Here is an 18,672-nt window from a genome sequence, read left to right as displayed (position 1 = left end):
TACTTCTTCCTAATATTCCTACCTAGTGTTCCAACCTACTATTTCTACCTAAATTCCTATCAAATGTTCCTTCCAACTACTTTAACTTACAGCTCCAGTCTAATCTTCCTGCTTACTATCTATTGCTCCTACCATTTTGCCAAAAGGTAGGGCTAGTGCACAGTGCTCCCCACAAGAAAATATAGAGTTATGTAGAATGAGTCGTGTGAGTTAAATGTTGTCAATTGTTATGTGTAACAAGGAGAGATTGTACATTCGTGGACAGAATGCCAGTAGTCCATGTGAGGCTGAAGTATAAGAAAAGACAGCTACATGGGTCAGAGGAGTGCAACTTAACAACCACAGGAGTGCTGGCTCACTATACAGCCATCACTAACCTTCCTAATACCCAGGCAGATTGTACCAGTAATATACCTTCTTAGTCGACAGCTGCCTACCAGCTACTACCTATGATTTGTAAAGAGTGAATATAATTTCCTTGGACTTATATTTGGCAGCCCTGCCTATAAGTCCAAGAATTCTTTTCACCCTTCAAACTGCCTCTGTCAATCCCTTGAGATATTCTGTTATGGAAATTCACGTACCTCAGTATTATGAACTACGTAATGTGTGTGTCATATGTCATGAATAAAATCAGAAATGAGATTTATTAAGTTATAAATCATTAAAGTTATATTGCTAATAAACAGTGGTAGAATCAAACATATTTACATGGTAAAACTGCCCATAAATACAGTAAAATCAAATTATTTAAACAGTGATCAGATGCATACACAAAGCATATAAAAATAGGGATGAATCACAAATAAATCTTATTACCGTACATGATGGCTATTTGGCTAGGTCTTGGTCAAACACCCCATCATTATGCAACCAATTACCATGAGTAAATAACATGTGGTCATCTGGCAAGGAATCCTAGGCAAATAACCCCTGCATTAAAGTAATGCTACAAAAGGGATGAATAATATCAAAAATGTGATTTACAGAATAATAGCATCTCAGCTTAAATCAAAACCAGATGTACAAAAGTTCAATTCTGCTGCATAGATCATTGCAAATGTTAACAATAACTACAGCACCTACAAAAATATCTTTTATACTTGTGCAATAATTTACCGAATTTTTCTCCTGGATCACGCAAACAAAGATAAAAACTATTATATATAAAGAATTCTGATGAAAAACGAAATGCATACAAAAATGGATAATCATTTCACTTTTCCAAGGATAAGAAACAATTGCTTAAGCATCTTACCTCTCTCCTACATCGAAAAAGCTATTCTCCTCATATTTATGACGGCATCACATAATTCTTCTACATCGTTTATATAGAATCCTTTTCTGCACATCCTAGTTTCCAGAAAATTCCAGAGTAATACAAAACATTTACCAAGAATGTTTTCTAGAGAGCAATTGTTAGCCCTTTACAGTAAAAACTAAAAGTATAAAAACTGTGAAAAGAATAAGAGTTCCCCATACAATATTGTTTATGCATTTGCTAAGTTGCTTGTTAAGTTAGGTATAAGAGAGAGAGAGAGACTATTCAGATAGGAATTTCAATAAACCAGGAAGTAGGACTGCTATTTACACATGATCAGAGATCAATTAGATATTAAAGGTAACAGGTCTTCTGACAGTGCTATGCTTATCTAATGGCAGTGGTTTTCTATGAAAAGAGTGCCAACTGATTTTTCAGGCTAACAATACTAAATTTTGTAGAAAAAAAAAGTCGTGTACAAAACATCAAATATAGCATAATAGAAACTTCCAAAAAATATCTTATAAAGAAATATTTAATAATACCTTAAACACAAGATCTAAGAATAAGAAAAAACAATCAGAAGAGAGTGTACTTTATGGTTAAGTAATTGAGTAAATACTTAAATCTGACAAGATGTTGAAGGACAAAAGGGGGTGCTCAGAAAGACTAGCATTTCAAAAGAAATGGATTGATACAATGTGAAGAGGTAACCTGCTTTGAGGAATCATGCAAATATTTCTGTATGTAATTCACATTAATACCAATAATTTCTTATCGCAACTTAAGCTATGCAAGTGAACTTAAAAAAGGGAGCAATTTCCTGCTCTTACCCCAAAGAAGACATTTCTAATGCAGATAAAGAATACGTATATTTTAAGAAGTATGATAATAAAGAATGTTCAAGAGATGGAGCAGGGGGCCCACTATGAGTGTAAAACTCCATCCCCATAAAGTAAAAAATAAGTAATCATACAACATTACTACACTTCTCGACCAGTTGTCCCACACAGAGGAAATAGATAGCTTTCTGTGTGCTGCTGGAGCTCCACACAAGGAGATCCAGGGATAGGAAGGTAAGAGAAAGTAAGGTATATCATCATTAATATCATACACCCCAGGACCCCTATTATGAGGCTCAGCTTTGAATCTGGGCTCCATAGAGAAGCAAGGAAGTGACGGACTCCTTTGGAGTAAGAAAATTCTTGTAGAGACTGTCCTCCTCTCTGTCCACTGAGGATGATACAGCCCTGTTGAAGGTGTCCTGACTTTTGCTTGCAAGTGAAAAGTCAAATTCAGCGAGGCTGTATCACTGGAGTACATAATTTTGCTGATGAACTTCTCACTCTAAAGGATTCCATTCTTTCCCTGCTACTGATGGTAACATAGCCTTGGAACTAGAGAAGGGGTCCTGGGATCATGAAATAATAATATGCCTCATCTGCCTGGACTTCCACCCTCTCAAAAGCAAATATAATAAAGCTGCAAAACACCTAAAATAGAGCACTGTGAACAATTTCTGAAGTGTGAGACAGGGGAAAGCTTTTTACATTTCCACTAGGGGGTTGGTGGTTAGCTGCTAAGCATGTTAAGGTGGCACTGTATTGCGATGATCTTTTTTCACCATATAAGAATTGAGTACTTGCAGTTGCTAAGAAGCCAGTTATTGTTTTGAGTGCTCTAATTTGCGATATGTAGCTTTGTTATATTTGTTTCTGAGAGGGTGGAAGACCAGGTAGATGAGGTATAGTTTGTAGTGGAATGGATAAACTGCTTGTACAGGATGGTAAGGAATTCCTTATCACATCCAAATCTGGTGCCAGTTATTATTCTGAGGACATTTAGTTTGTGTATCACTTTTGTATAGATGTTATAGGTGAGGGGACTAAATGTCATGTGCATGTTGTATGTAATCCCATATTCTTGCAAGAAAAAAGTGTCTACAAGGGAAATTTCAAGATGTACTGATATGGCTGAGTTCACCATCTGGACTTTTTTTCTTCCCTCCATCCTCATCTCTACCTGAAAAGCTGGGTTTGGTCAACCTTGGAAGACCAGTTAGGCAACTGATTGCCAAATACAGATAGGTTTTTCAACACCCCCTGCTTCATCAGGTTTTCGATTGCCTTATTGGTCTTCATAGGTTGACCAGACCCAGCTTTCCAAGAAGGGTTGAAGTTAGAAGGAATGAAAAATAAAAGTGTCTGGATGATGAACTTGACCCAGCCAGTATGTCTCAAAATCTCACTTGCAAACAAGAACATGGGCCTTTTCTTCCTGGACAAACACCAGCCAATGTAGGAATCACATATGACCTACAGCTTTTTAGGGAGGGATGAGGGTGAGATGAAAGAGAAAGCGGTTTCTGGATGGTGAATTTGTCCTGTTAGGGCATCCTGAAAGTTTGCTTGTGGACACAAACAATTAGTACATCATTGTAGTGCTGCTTCAGTGTACTGGTTCTCTTTACAAATAATTTGATATTACTGTAATGATTATGTGTATTTGCAGCTTATGTCACACAGAGAATTATAAATAATATGGGTCAGGATAAATAGTACTCTGTAGAAGAAACACAGAACATATGACTAGTGGTGCCTGAAAATAATGAAGACAGAATTTACTAAGAAGTAAATAATTCATACTAACAATATATATATAAAGGGTGTCAAAGATATAGATAGATAGATAGTAAATAAATAAGAGTATATATGAAAATGGCCAGGTTTTCACTCCACCTCACTGAATCCTGGATAAGATATTGCATCAATGTTGTGGTGTCCTCTAAACATATAACAAATATCATCTTAATTAGAGTTTAAACTTGGTCTCATTCAGTAGTGGCATCATAGCATTCAACAAAACCAGGAATCTTAAAGATATCATTTCAGTATTACTGACCTAGCGCCCTAGATGCAAAGTTGACCATTGCAGACTGGAGACGGTCAGGTCTTATAGCCTGAATAATAAGCAGCTGTTGGAATCCAGAAAGCTTTTGGTTGAGCTGAACTGGGATATCAATTTCACAATGGCTAGATCTAGCAAAGCCAGACCACATTGACAGATCATTTAAATGCAGCATCTCAAACAAGGCTGGGAATGTTTGCTGTCAATTAAAGAAGATGTATATACGTCAATATCATACACTGCAATCATATCTGGAGGCATTTAGAAACTTGTATACTACAATGTAAATCAATCATCACCTTTGGAAATTCATCATTCAAGATCAAATGTGATAAAAGAATTTATGAAAAATATCCTAAATACAATACTTTAAAACTATTTTTCAGTATGTACAGCACATATGATTCTTTTTCATTTCGTATAGTATTCATGAAGGTTAACAGAAAAACAAAATTTCAACTAACTTTCAACAAAGCAACAGCAAAAGAACGTTCCTCATCAATCCACTTTGGAAGGGCTTCCTTGATTTCTGTTACATCTACTCGTACATCTGTTACAAGTTGACCGGTGAGGGCCTCCCATTCCTGAAATGTGAAATGTACTACACAAATCTACTCACATTGTCTTCAAATTCTTATCCGTTTAGTGAACCCAACCCAGAAAGCTCTTATTCAACAAAGCAATCTGTCTTCTCTCAATGCCTTGGAAGGAAAACTGCTTATTCATTTTCATTCTGAAAAATCTACGAAAATCCCTTGAACTGTTTTGTGTTCAAAATGAGAATGGTAAAAATTAAATCTTCACCAAACACTGTAACTACCTTCATCTCTTATATCTACATTTCACCATGAATCAAACGTATTCCATCCATACACAAAACTTACATCCACCTTTAACTTGCGTCACCGCTCATTTCAGTCATACATATTTCATTTGTATTCATTTCTGAAATATGTATATGTATCAAGAGTGAACTCCCTTGTTTCCTTGATAAGCCACTTCTTACTCCATTCTATATTTCCTTTGAACAGATAATTACTTCTACTTAAACTTCCTTCCCCTACATGTGCTACCAAAACGACAAATATCATGAATTTTCAACTTTTAATAGATTTAATGTTGCTTCAGAATTATGTTTCTATACTAATGAAACCAATCTTTAGTATTCAGCTTTTCTGCAGGACCCCTCTTCTGTGCAAAAAATTATTTTCCTTGAAAAGATTTACTAAACAAAAAGAAAATAATACTATCTTGATGCAATATGACACAAATTACCATCCACTATTACCCCACACAAACATATCCTTTGCTGCAAGAAATAGTGGGGGATTAGTGGAAATTTCTAAACCTACCAGGAATAATGAGAAGAGACAATGACAGAAACAAAAATGGAGGAATGAAAAATCAATAATTAGAATGACTGAAAATGACTGTAGACACAAATGAATAACAGAAACAATGGACAGAACTGGAGACAAAATATGATAGGTTAAAAGATGTCTGAATGGACCTATTTTCTGAAACCATAATCAAACTGCATTACCCTGCTGGAAGTTACAATATATAAAACTCTACAAAGTTGTTAGAAAAGATGTAAAGAAGTACTTTTATAGTTATATCATTATCATACCTAACTGCCGCCTGCCATGTCAGCAAGGTAGCGCAATGAAACAGAATAAATGAATGGTTTGAAATAACAGATGAAATTATTTATGCAGAGTATACAAAACTTTACTACATTGTATGATGGCAGGGAATATGTGGGAAGTATTCTTTCTCCCCTATCCCTAGGGATAATATTCATATGTATATGTGTCTTATTATCTATCCACATGTGACTTTATATCAATAGCTACAGCCATAAACTGTGTATCTTATATAAATGAAAAGACCCATGCAAAAAAAATTTCATGAAATTGTGCACTATGCAGTTTTGTCTGCACATCCTATTGAATTAATTATCTTTGAAAATGATATAAAAAAGATTCAGTGATACTTACATTCTTTTGGAAAAGTTCTGAGTACATGCCATGCACCAAATGTAAGGCAAACATAAGACGATCTGCTTTGAACAGTGAGCGGCTAATGTAAGTGTAAACCAGGTCAATCAGAGCCCTTTGCAGTGATCTTATGCGTTGATCTGTGCCACTTCCATCCTATAAGTAAATGTATTTCATTTTTTTCTTGCCTTAAAAAGATAATATGAGATGCCCTATGCATCAGCCTTACTGAAGCAGTAAATGTACAGCAGGAGAACTGCAAAATTTCCAGTTGATTCCATAAAACAATGAGGTATTACTGACGAACAACCAATTCAAAAACACTTATTAAAATATGGGCACCATTAACCTTAACATCAATATAAACATCATTAACAACAATATTAATATTAATGCATCCATATCAGTAACTGAATTTATTATTACCACCTGGTGACTGATTCATTAGCAAACTGCAGAAGCTGTGACTATATAAAGTGAAAGGGGCAAAAAAAGTTATGAAATGTGAATAAGAGCAGGTTATTGGGTCAGTCAGTAGGTCCAAGAATTAATTGATCTTTGAATGGATAAAAAAGATAGTGTATTTACATTCTGGAGTGGATTCGGGTCAGCATGCGAACCAATGAAGCGAAACATAGAGCGATTGGACCTTTGAAAAATGTGAGCGGCATTAATTGAAGTGGTAAAATAGTGGTTCAATCATGAGCTTGCAGTGACGTCTATGGTTAGATGTGCCAGAATGATGTCCTGAAATGAGATGTTTGACAATTTTTTCTTGCTTAAAAAGTAAGTAATGAGAGCCATAGTGCAATCAAAGCCGTTACTGAAGAGTTAAATGGTTTCACAGGAAAAGTGCAAAATTACCAAGTTGTATTCATAATCAATGAGGTATACTAGGACGAAAGAACCAATTCATAAGTTCTCACACTTACTTTGATGTTATTCATATTTATCATTTTATTTTTGAACATATCACATTATGCTCTTACTTGTTAAAGAAAAAGGAATTTTATTCCCCTGATAGAAATGGGTTACCTCACATCACACGTAAATAGGAATAACACTGTTGGAACAAGACATTCATCCTCATTTCAGGATTATTCATCTTATGTAAATGAGGCATAAATGAACAGCTACTGCTTTATCCATGTTAAATGCATAAAGCTTAATAATAAAGAATATAAAAAAGAAGAAAAATCATTGTAATGACAAAAATAATAATACTCTTTCTTTTTTACCTATTCACTGTTTACTGCCTCAGCAAGGAAATGTCATGAACATAAAAATAAGCCTTCCAGGATAAAATTCTTATTTTTCTTATCTATCTCTTCCTGTGTTCCTTCATTTGGAGATTAATAATATAGGAGGGGAAGATTTTCAAATCCTCCCTCCTTTCTAGTGATAATAATAATAATAATAATAATAATAATAATAATAATAATAATAATAATGATAATAATAACGCGGGAGACGACAAAGTATAATAAATACATATAAATAAATAATAATAATAATCTCTTCTTCCATACATGTTTGTTTTTTCCTGCATAAGTAAGGCAGTGTCAAGAACAAATAACTGAGATCTAAAGGAAAAATTCTCAATTGGCTCCTTCCTCTTTCTTCGTCTGTTTCCTGGCACTACTTCACTAATACAGGAAACAGTGATGAAGTAAAACAAAAAAATAGATAAGTATTATTATCATAATCATAATTATCATTATTATCATTATCATCATTATTATTATCATTATTATCATTATCATTATTATCATTATTATGATAACAAGAGTAGCCTGAAAGTGAAATTTTTTCATGTATTCCCTTTAACCACCAAAAGTATTCCTAATGACTGAAGAATAATCACATGAAGCAAACAAGGGACTGCCATATCAAAAGTGAAATAAACAGCTGTTACCTGAGGTGACTGTAAAGCCTTGTGGAAAAGATTATGGAAAGCATTCAGACTGAAGCGATACATGTTGTTAAGCTTGGAGAGATCTGATATTACAAAGTACAGATTGGCAGCAGCTTGTGCAAGGGGCAAGTAAGCTTTGCGTTCATTTTCAAGAGATTCTTGGAGATGAACTGACTCCTTTAGTGATGATTCAATTGTGGCTGCACTGGATTTGGCTTGCTCTAATGATGCCAGCAGTTCCTGAAAAAATTATTAATGAAGTAATGGTACATTATGTATAGTAGATCAAAAATGCTTTTATGAAAAGGAAAACAAAGATGATACATTCAGTCCTAGAAAGACCATTCATGACTGACAGTAAAATAATGCTAGTCCTTGCTTAACTCCAGAGATGCATTTCTAAAAAGTGAAATAATCACTCTTTTGTTCCATCAGTCCAAAAGTACATTGTGCGCTCAGTGTCCTCGAGGATTTCAAATATTCTGAGACATTCCCATAATCTTGTCATTAAGGTTAGAGAGAACATAATTTTCTAAATATAATGATGTGCAACTCAACAAGGTGAAAAATTGGGTACATGTGCTATACATCCTTGAATGTGCTGCTCTGATGCTAGGCACATGAGGTATCCCAAGTGTACCATCAGGTGTAAACAGTGAGATGTGTGGTATTTCTGGAAACTTTTTTTTCACAAACAAATATAATTACTGATGTTTTTCATTAGCTTCACAAATTACTATATAACAAAAGGACAAGAATATTTTTCAGGCCTCCCTGATAGTGTCAGAGAGACTTATCAGTGAATGAAAGCAAGTATGCTTAAGATCTTGAAACATTGCGTGGGATGTCACTATAAGCATGTATCTTGCCTCAAGGCAAAGGAGGGTGACTCAAGAATTCTGATCATATATGTTACAGCCGTAAAGGAAAAATAGTAAAACATCATTACACATATGCAACAGGTCAAGTGAAGTAATGTTAAGCAAAACTTACCATACCATAGATTTAATAGTGTACATGGGGTTTTATTGCCATGCCTAGCTTATAATCAAAATACCTTCCAGTATGTATCAAATAAGAACCAAAAACCATTTTGTTATACTTCAATAAACATACTCCTCTGAATATACAAAGAAATTAATATTAATCAAATGACACCTACTACCACAGGTACTATGCTAAATTTGTACTGGGCGGGTGGGGTGGTAAGTGGTGGAGTTACATAGATAAAGGGGTAGGACTGTCTGCTTCTTCCCCTTGGCTCTTCTCTGGATATCTAAAATATCCATACAAGGACTGGTGGACAATTTTCTTTTTCTTCTCCTAATACAACTACTCGTAGGAGGTGATGCCATTCATTATAATCCAGTTAACTATGGCGGTGCATTCTCTGTTAGGATCATCCTCACTGAAGATGGCCATTACTTTCTCTTTAAAACTGAAGGCCTCTCATAATCTGTTTGCTGTGAATGTTCAAGTGAGTGGCATCTCAACAGCTACAGCCTTTTCCCCATCTCACTCTTGTTCTAGCTGCTTAAGATCTTCATTAGGCAAGTCCTTTAATTGGGACTCACGCAACTCCACCACATCCACCTATTCTGCATTGTCAAATCCAACTTGTTTGATCTTCCCAAAACGTTGTACTGAATTCTTAGCACTCTTTGAAAGATAAGGACACATTCCAGCCAAATTTTCCCCCACACAATTCATATTCAATTGCTTAACTTACTGCAGTGACTTGCTAATACTGTCAATGGCTTTCAAGATGTTATAACCGAAATAGAATCTTCTTGCTGTTGGCTTAATTACACTTACATTGTCTATCTCTCTGATGAGGTGAGGGAGGGTGCAATTTACATAAAAAGCCTTAAATATGGCTATAACTCCTTGATGCATAAGATGCAGCAAGGAGCATGTGTTAGGAGGAAGAAATGCTACCCTGAATACTGTTCAGATGACTTGTCAAATCCTGTTGCCTGTTGGCACATTTTGGTGTAAATTTTAAAAATCATTTTCTTATCTCTTTATATTGAAAATACAATACTTCCTAATTTTTCTAATGACATAAATGTAGAGCAACATTAATAAGAATGATGTTAAGCAAGGACTGCCATTATATAGCTTCATGAGAAGATACTAATACAAAACATTTCCTATTAATCATATCATGAAAATAATGTATTTTCGATCATTCATAGTCATACAACATTAGTAACAGTGGGTTCTATTATTGTATTATCAACTAAAGTAAACAGCATGACATACGATTATTGGTGATGAGGTCGATGCAAATCTACTATAGTTCAGAAATAGTTATTATAATATATCATGGAAGCGGAAGTGGATCATAGGGTGGGGGAGGGGGCGAAAATTTTGGGAGCCTTGAAAAATGTGTGGAAGTCGAGAACACTATCTCGGAAAGCAAAAATGGGTATGTTTGAGGGAATAGTGGTTCCAACAATGTTGTATGGTTGCGAGGCGTGGGCTATGGATAGAGATGTGCGCAGGAGGATGGATGTGCTGGAAATGAGATGTTTGAGGACAATGTGTGGTGTGAGGTGGTTTGATCGAGTAAGTAACGTAAGGGTAAGAGAGATGTGTGGAAATAAAAAGAGCGTGGTTGAGAGAGCAGAAGAGGGTGTTTTGAAATGGTTTGGGCACATGGAGAGAATGAGTGAGGAGAGATTGACCAAGAGGATATATGTGTCGGAGGTGGAGGGAACGAGGAGAAGAGGGAGACCAAATTGGAGGTGGAAAGATGGAGTGAAAAAGATTTTGTGTGATCGGGGCCTGAACATGCAGGAGGGTGAAAGGAGGGCAAGAAATAGAGTGAAGTGGAGTCATGTGGTATACAGGGGTTGACGTGCTGTCAGTGGATTGAAGCAAGGCATGTGAAGCGTCTGGGGTAAACCATGGAAAGCTGTGTAGGTATCATGTAATCACACCTTATTCTCCAAGATATTGCCTTGTGATTCTGCAAGAGTTGTCAAAAGTTGTTCTTCTAAAGTCACCAACTGTATTTTTAGGTCCTCCTCCTGTCGTAGAAGGTCTGTCCTCCGTACCTCCAATTCAGGCTTCTCTACCTGCAGTGTTGCTGCCAAAAGCTGGGGAAGGGAAATTTATTTGTATCCTTTTAAACTTATCTGTATGTCTACAACTAAAGTTATCTTTTTCAATTACTTTTAGATGGAGAAGATTAAGAAAACAATGAAAGAAACATCATAAAAAAAATCTTGGTCCTCTCTCTCTCTCTCTTCTCTCTCTCTCTCTCTCTCCTCTGCATTCAGTGATTACTGTGTATATCACAAAACAATCATTCAAAGCAAAGATATGTTAAAAAACATGATTTATCAATGACATAACATCAGACATTGCAAAAGCTTGTAACAGTAGATCAGAAATACCTTAGATGATTGACAAAATATTCACACAGAAAAGGAAATGAGACAGATACCATCTGGCTAACTACAATTCAATCACCAATTAGCATACATTCCATATCCAAACAGAGCTAACATTCTACCTTCATCAATGCTATGACCATATCAATCATAAAAAGTGACATGCTTATGGACAGGGATAAATGGGAAGAACAGCGTATTTGTGTAAGAGGAAGCCTCTGGAGTTCAAGATTATTTCTAATTCTTTAAACATACTCCAGCCAGCCATCTGACTGTCACACAAAAGACAGTAAGTTTAACATGAGAGAAGTTATGACATAAGTTTTAAGGCAACTCCTAACAATCTCTAGAAAACAATTTCAGGAGTCATTCCCAAAAGCATAATCATAATTAGCAATCTATTTACAAGGCCAAAGCAAGTGCTAAAAAATAAGAAGTAAAGATTAATGACCTTTGAATAGAGAAGCAACTTTAACCTCCAGATAGATATTTATGTATGCTGGGTAACAATCAATTTCCATGCTTTAATTTTAAGGCCATGTACTATGTGGTTATGGAGGCAGTGTGTGATATTTTCTTCTCACAGTCAGTCATCCTCCAGCTATGTTAATGAAAACACATTGGCATGAGTTTTCTATGAAGAAAACTTGAGTGACTTTTAGCAAGGTTTAGAGTACTAGGCAGATGATCATGAATTATTTGGTGATGATCTGTCTGACTGTGTGGATAGTGATTTTATGGACACCTCATTCATGACTCTTCACCTTGCTTACCTGTCCTGTTAATCCAGCTCGTGTGGTGGTGAAATTGACTGAAGTTAGAACTGACATTGCATTGGGTGGCAGTTCAGGAGTAGGGCTACGAGTGGCTAAGAACAAGCGGAAGTTTTCATTGTAGTCAAGAGTTTTATCCCCCAGTTGAACAACATATCGAGGGCCTGAAAATATTTGGTACTTTACCATTTATCTATCAAATGTACTATCTCACCCTATGCAACAGAATGATCCATGTATAATCTCCAAAATCTACCAATTCTTTTCAATTATTCCAATCACTCCAGCATATGTCCATAATGCAATTCTGCTGATACTATGACTAACAGAACTGGAATATTTATAGGTACATTTCATGTGATACATCCACCTTATATCATCTAATTAGACATTGAAAGAGAAGATATAGATAAGTTACAAAATAGTCATTTATACATGAAAGACTATCTCATGTCAAGCACCCAAGGAAGTTACCAGCTGAGATAACACTAGGAGTTTCTAACAAATTATTTAACTCCACTGAGTTACTGAGTCCAATCTGTATGGTAAGTCACGATAACAGTCTATTCAAGGTATAAGAATGATTAAGTTAAAAACATGATACCATTACAAATGAAAAAAATTGTGGCTGAGCAGAACAAAAAGTACTTGGCTTTGCTAACTTTAAGAGAGGTCCAGGTCTGCCAAAAGCATCTGTGAATATGAAAAGCAAACTTAAAGTATAGAAAGTACAAAGATTACATAACTTTACCCTCCTAAGTTAATGAACATAAAGTATGGGATTAAGTAACATAGGGAAGAACTAGCCTGACCTGCCAAAAAGCACAAACATTATAAACATAATCAGAGAGACTTGATAAATTCACACAGAGAATTGATCACTCAATTTTTTTTTTTTTTTATAAAACAATTCATCCCAATTTTACACAAGACATGCATCCACCTAGAAGCATTTACACACTGACCACCCTGGCCAGGAATGGCACCACGATCACACATATCTGACCTGTGCCGGTAATGGCACATCCAAGAATGGGCTGTCATTAACAAGTGCCCTTGTCATGCTTAGTCTTGATGAATCCTTACACACATGTAATAAACATAAAGCAGATAAAACATAACTATGAAATCACAAGAGTACAACTAATGGTCAATAAGGCACAGCAATGACTACACAAGAATCAAAGAAGTAAAAAGCACACTATACCTTGACTAATGAGATCTCCTCTAAGCAGTGGAAAAAGCAGTGGCTCAACCTTATCAACCTCCTGGATAATAAGGGTCTTTCCAAATCTGCCAACCATTACAAGCATATGTCAGTAAATGTTACATTCTAAACCTTGTTCTACAAATTAAAACAAATGCAAATATGAAAGAGAGAGAAAGAATGATGAATCTGATGATGAGAGAATTCAGCATTTTGTAAGACACATAACAAAAATATGATATATCTACAGCTTAAACCGAACTTCATGATCCTGAAAATGTTGAATAAAGTCTATTATTAATAACTAATTCTTATCTACAGGCCTCTTCTCACAATCCAATAGAACTTCACCTTACAGCTAATTCAAGTGTAGTAGCAAACTTTGGATCTTGCTGGGTTGTGATTTCCACTGTATGTCCTCGGAGATGTTCACGAAGCCAAGCAGTAGCACGTGAGGATGGGTCAATTAGGAAAGGTCTCATTCCATTCTGTGATAAAAAAAGATTTATTTCTAATATTTTCTGAAAGAACAAAAAATATCTGAGCCAAAATTGATTCATTTAGAAATCATCATCAGAATAAATTAACAATTAGATGCATAACTCTTTTAATGATGGACCAAAGTATTCTGGACCTTTTTTGAGTGGGAAAATCTTTATATTTTCAATTCACATTTTAATACAATATAGATGGACAATCTAATAACACTACATTATATTTGCTATGTGTTGCAACAACTAAAAGAATTAATTATTAAAGATTTTTTGAAAATGGAAAAAATGACTTCTCTATTAAGAAAATATTTCATTTAAGAAATTGCTTGCTTCATGCTCTGGCCTGCTTTAGCCATACTAGATATCAACACACCAATAAACCTTAAAAATGATGTAATGCATTCACAATCAAAATGGGACAGGATTGGTAGCTCTGTCAATCAATAATCAACATCCAAAATATGTCAAACACATGGCATTTCTCATAATGATCAAGCTGTCAAACCAGCAGGTCAATGTCTTGGAGTCAATAACTCACCAAAAATTAGTTTTCACAGATTCTAAACTAATTTCATGCACTGGGATTATTAACTATAGAACTATATACCTCTTCACTGTAAAGACAAGATTATGGGTGATGAAACATTACTTAGTCATTACTACAAAATAAACCTCTCCTTAACATATACTAGGTCAGTCTAGAGGAAAAACACCATGACCAACTGCTTGAAAACCACCTAGGTCTTTGTTAATCTCAAGAACAATATCATATTCAGGAACACAAATTTCAAGGCAAAACACAAGGCCCCTGGAATAGAGCAACAGGAAAAACTTTTTTCCTAAAAACACCAAAAGACCTGAACCCACTACTAAGCAAAATCAATGGCTATGAATGATCAGTCTAAAGGGAATAAGTTCCTACAAGAATCCTGAAGTGCTGGACACTAATTCTTGTTTAATATTAGAGGTACTTGAAGAACATGAGGAGCCTCATAAAGACAGAGGGGATTCCTGGAGTAGGAAGGTAAGGTAAACTAAGGTCTTCTTAGCTTTCTCTTGCATTTTTCCTGTAACTTTATACATTCATTATAGTACTTGGGGTTTACTGATGAATTTTGTTTATCATATGCCTCTTCCTTCCAATAAATCATATTAAACTTTCAAAATCTGTCTGCAGTATACATCTTATTCAAAGGCAAAAATAAAGAAAGAATAACTAAAAAATTATTTTAATGATGAAGAGCCCATTGGTAAAAATTACCTGTTTGAAGTGAATTGAGACACTGCAAGCAACTTTATTTAGCTGACAACAACTTTAGCATCAAACTCAGAGTTAATCACCATAGGCTTATAAACTTTTAAAGCCTGTGGATAATATACCTCTTACTGAAAGGGAGCAAAATTGCTTCATAAAATAACTAAAGAATGTGTTTGGGAAAAAGCCTGTGATTAAATGATAGCTAAGAGAATGACCAACAGCTTTTATCGTAGATGGCAGTCACTTATACTAAGGGTAAAACTCAACTCTAAGGATCTAATTTATGCATAATTACTCCTATGGGACTATAATGTAGCAAGAGATGTAAATACTTCTTCCATGTGAGAACTTAATTTCTTGGCAAAGAAGAAAGTCTTACCCAAGAATTTGGGTATCCCTTTTGCCAGCCTGCAGGGTTGGGACTCCAGTTCTGCTAATAAACTTTTACAAAGAGTGTGTGCCTATAGGTATAGGTCTGTCTTGTTTATATAGTATGACACTGTCAATAAAAGAAGCAATAAATATCTAACAGAGAAGGTGTAACAAATAACCCTGAAGGATATACTTAAAAATTTCTATAGCAAAAGTTGTAAACTGAAATGGAGTACCTCCAAAAGCATCCATGTATGCTCCCATTACCCAAGTGGTTATCATGAGAATATCCATAAATTCACGCAGCGTATCACTTCATTATAAAACTTCTAATGAATATAATCATAATCCCCTTTTGAAGAATAAAATCAAGGATCCTTAAAAACTTTACACTTACAATCCTATATTACTTGCCACATCATTCTTACATACTCCTGTATTCTTAACGATGACATACTGTAAACAATTTCTAATATTAAATGATCATTCAGTGAGAGTTATTCAGAAATTAGTGATATAATAAAACAACTTTATAAACCACAGATGTCTGTCAGAAATCCAAATTTCTTCTCATGTCAAAGGAAATTCCCAAATTCACATTTCTTTCAGTTATTTTGTAAACTGTAAATCATAAAAACAAATCAACCACACATTCAGTATGAGTTTCAGTGAATGTGCAGTATAAAACAGAATTGTAGCAGCAGTATAGTTTGCTGTTCATTCCAAAAAGTCATCCTTTTGGAAAATACTATCCCAATTTCATGCCTGATTCCTAACTTGACATGACAAAGTGAACACCTTCAAAATTCTTTTTCCTTCTTGAAGAATCTTTAACCAAACAAAATGAATCAGATTCAAATCAATGACAGTAAAATGATAATGATAGTACCTTGATGAGAGATACGCAAGATCCAGTATAGCTGTAATAAGGAATGGGCAACAAAGTTCTCCCAAGTTTCTTCAGTGAAATCAAAACATCAAGCAATTAATGTACATTATTATCCACCACTAGTATTATATATAGAATTATGAACGTCTGAAAATCTTACTAGGCGAGGGGCATACAGTCTTATTCAATTTAAAAACATATGATACATTCAAAGTTATAATCAAAGCAACCTGTTAATAAAAAGTGAATTACAGTAGCTTTAGACTTTACCTGAAGTATGACAAGAGCATTTTCAACAGATAACTGATCAGATGGAAGGCCTTCTGCTTTCCACTGAAGCTGTTCCCGCTCAGTGCTCAGGAATCTGTAGATTAAAAACAAACTGACTAATGCTCTAATGAGCAGATGAATAACCAATATGATGATGGATTGCTAACAAAAGAATAGTGGCTGCAAAGTAGCAGTTACCCATAACTAAGGTATGGAAGACAAAAAGTCAATAATATTCAAACACTTAGATGGTGGATCTGGATGTAAGACTGGTTTTACTGTATGCGTATGTGTAAGACATTTGAGTTTGACTTATGGTTCGGCATTGTGGCCAGGGGCAGCTCGAGGTAGACCTACAGCTAAAAGTGGGAAGAAATATGCTCCTCTGGGGACAGAGTTTCTATCCAGTGCTGACCTCTGATGGGGAATATCTTGGTGTATTAATTCTCACTTCTGCACACTGATGACAACCTTGCAAGAGTCACCCTCTAATCCATGGTGTAGGCACAGCTCACCAGCATGTGTTCAAGATGATATAAGGATATGTGTGAAACTATAACCCTAACACCAAAGAATGGAAAAGGAAGGAGGTTTCAAAAATTGACAAGATATCCAGAAAAGATATTAACAGAATACCAAAAGGTCTTGACCCATACAAGGCTCATGGCCTTGATGAAATTTCACAGTATGGTGAAGATGTGTGCAGATATGCTATATAAACCTCTTGAACTACTGTTTAAGATATCACTAGACAAAGGCAGAGTTTTTGAAATAGATCAATGTCATGAATTTTAAACAGTTCTTCGAGAGATACTGGGATAGAGCAATAAGAGGACATAACAATAAATTAAGCATAAAACTTGTTAAAAAAGATGTAAAGAAGTACTTTTAGAGTAGAAGAATGTAGAATGAATGGAGCAAAATGACTAGGGCATGGGAAAAGCAGACAACATACATAAATCCAAGGAGCTGTGTGATAGAAGAGACTTTAAAAGAAGGAGCCTCACGAGTGTACAACTCCCTCTTTATAAAATATGAAGAGGCAATCACACAAAGTTAGCTATGACAATCACAGTTTCAATATGTTACAAGACTCATCATGCTTAAGATATAACTTTCATACTGATGACACTGAAAACTTACTCCTTAACTGTCCTGTAGTCACCTAACACAGACAAACACACACCACTACTCTTCTTGACCGAAAATCAATATTCAAATTCCATAAACACTTCTTCAGAAATGTCCTTAAACAGCAAAGTTTTAAAGTACAATATGATTCTCACACATCACCAGCTTCCTCAAAAGACTCCACCAGTCATCAATTTCCATCTGACCTTGCTTATATCTCCTTATCCCTTCACAAAAATGCATCTAAACAACAATATACTTAGTACACCTTTGCAGTGCACCAGTTAGCATTGCTGAACATCATGCATTCATGGGCCACCCACAGGTCGATCACATAGGCTCAAATCTTGGTTGTGGCAATTAGTCTGCAGTAAACCTAGAGAGTGGTGAAAGTAAGTGAGCTTGGGAAGGAGACTTGTGTGAGGAAGTACCAGGAGAGACTGAGTACTAAATGGAAAAAGGTGAGAACAAAGGACGTAAGGGGAGTGGGGGAGGAATGGGATGTATTTAGGGAAGCAGTGATGGCTTGCGTAAAAGATGCTTGTGGCATGAGAAGCGTGGGAGGTGGGCAGATCAGAAAGGGTAGTGAGTGGTGGGATGAAGAAGTAAGAGTATTAGTGAAAGAGAAGAGAGAGGCATTTGGACAACAATTTTTACAAGGAAATAATGCAAATGACTGGGAGATGTATAAAAGAAAGAGGTAGGAGGTCAAGAGAAAGGTGCAAGAGGTGAAAAAGAGGGCAAATGAGAGTTGGAGTGAGAGAGTATCATTAAATTTTAGGGAGAATAAAAAG

The 18,672-nt window shown here is 35.4% G+C and overlaps 1 protein-coding gene across 1 annotated transcript in view; it reads right to left on the bottom strand.

Annotated features, from left to right (window-relative positions):
• btv (dynein cytoplasmic heavy chain beethoven) overlaps window positions 1-18,672 on the bottom strand; it is a 122,622-nt gene that overhangs the window by 10,756 nt on the left and 93,194 nt on the right. Inside the window, exons 48-56 of the mRNA XM_071695629.1 lie at window positions 16,748-16,841; window positions 13,816-13,952; window positions 13,465-13,550; window positions 12,258-12,421; window positions 11,029-11,187; window positions 8,084-8,323; window positions 6,169-6,324; window positions 4,633-4,752; window positions 4,163-4,367 (exon numbers count right to left, since the gene is read on the bottom strand). Of these exons, the coding sequence (XP_071551730.1) occupies window positions 4,163-4,367; window positions 4,633-4,752; window positions 6,169-6,324; window positions 8,084-8,323; window positions 11,029-11,187; window positions 12,258-12,421; window positions 13,465-13,550; window positions 13,816-13,952; window positions 16,748-16,841 (1,361 nt within the window). The remainder of the gene's footprint in view (window positions 1-4,162; window positions 4,368-4,632; window positions 4,753-6,168; window positions 6,325-8,083; window positions 8,324-11,028; window positions 11,188-12,257; window positions 12,422-13,464; window positions 13,551-13,815; window positions 13,953-16,747; window positions 16,842-18,672) is intronic.

The sequence above is a fragment of the Panulirus ornatus genome, chromosome 58 (assembly GCF_036320965.1).
Source record: "Panulirus ornatus isolate Po-2019 chromosome 58, ASM3632096v1, whole genome shotgun sequence".
In the NCBI taxonomy this organism is placed as follows: domain Eukaryota; kingdom Metazoa; phylum Arthropoda; class Malacostraca; order Decapoda; family Palinuridae; genus Panulirus; species Panulirus ornatus.
Note: the sequence above shows the minus strand (reverse complement) of the source record. Positions and strands in the feature narration are given on the sequence as shown.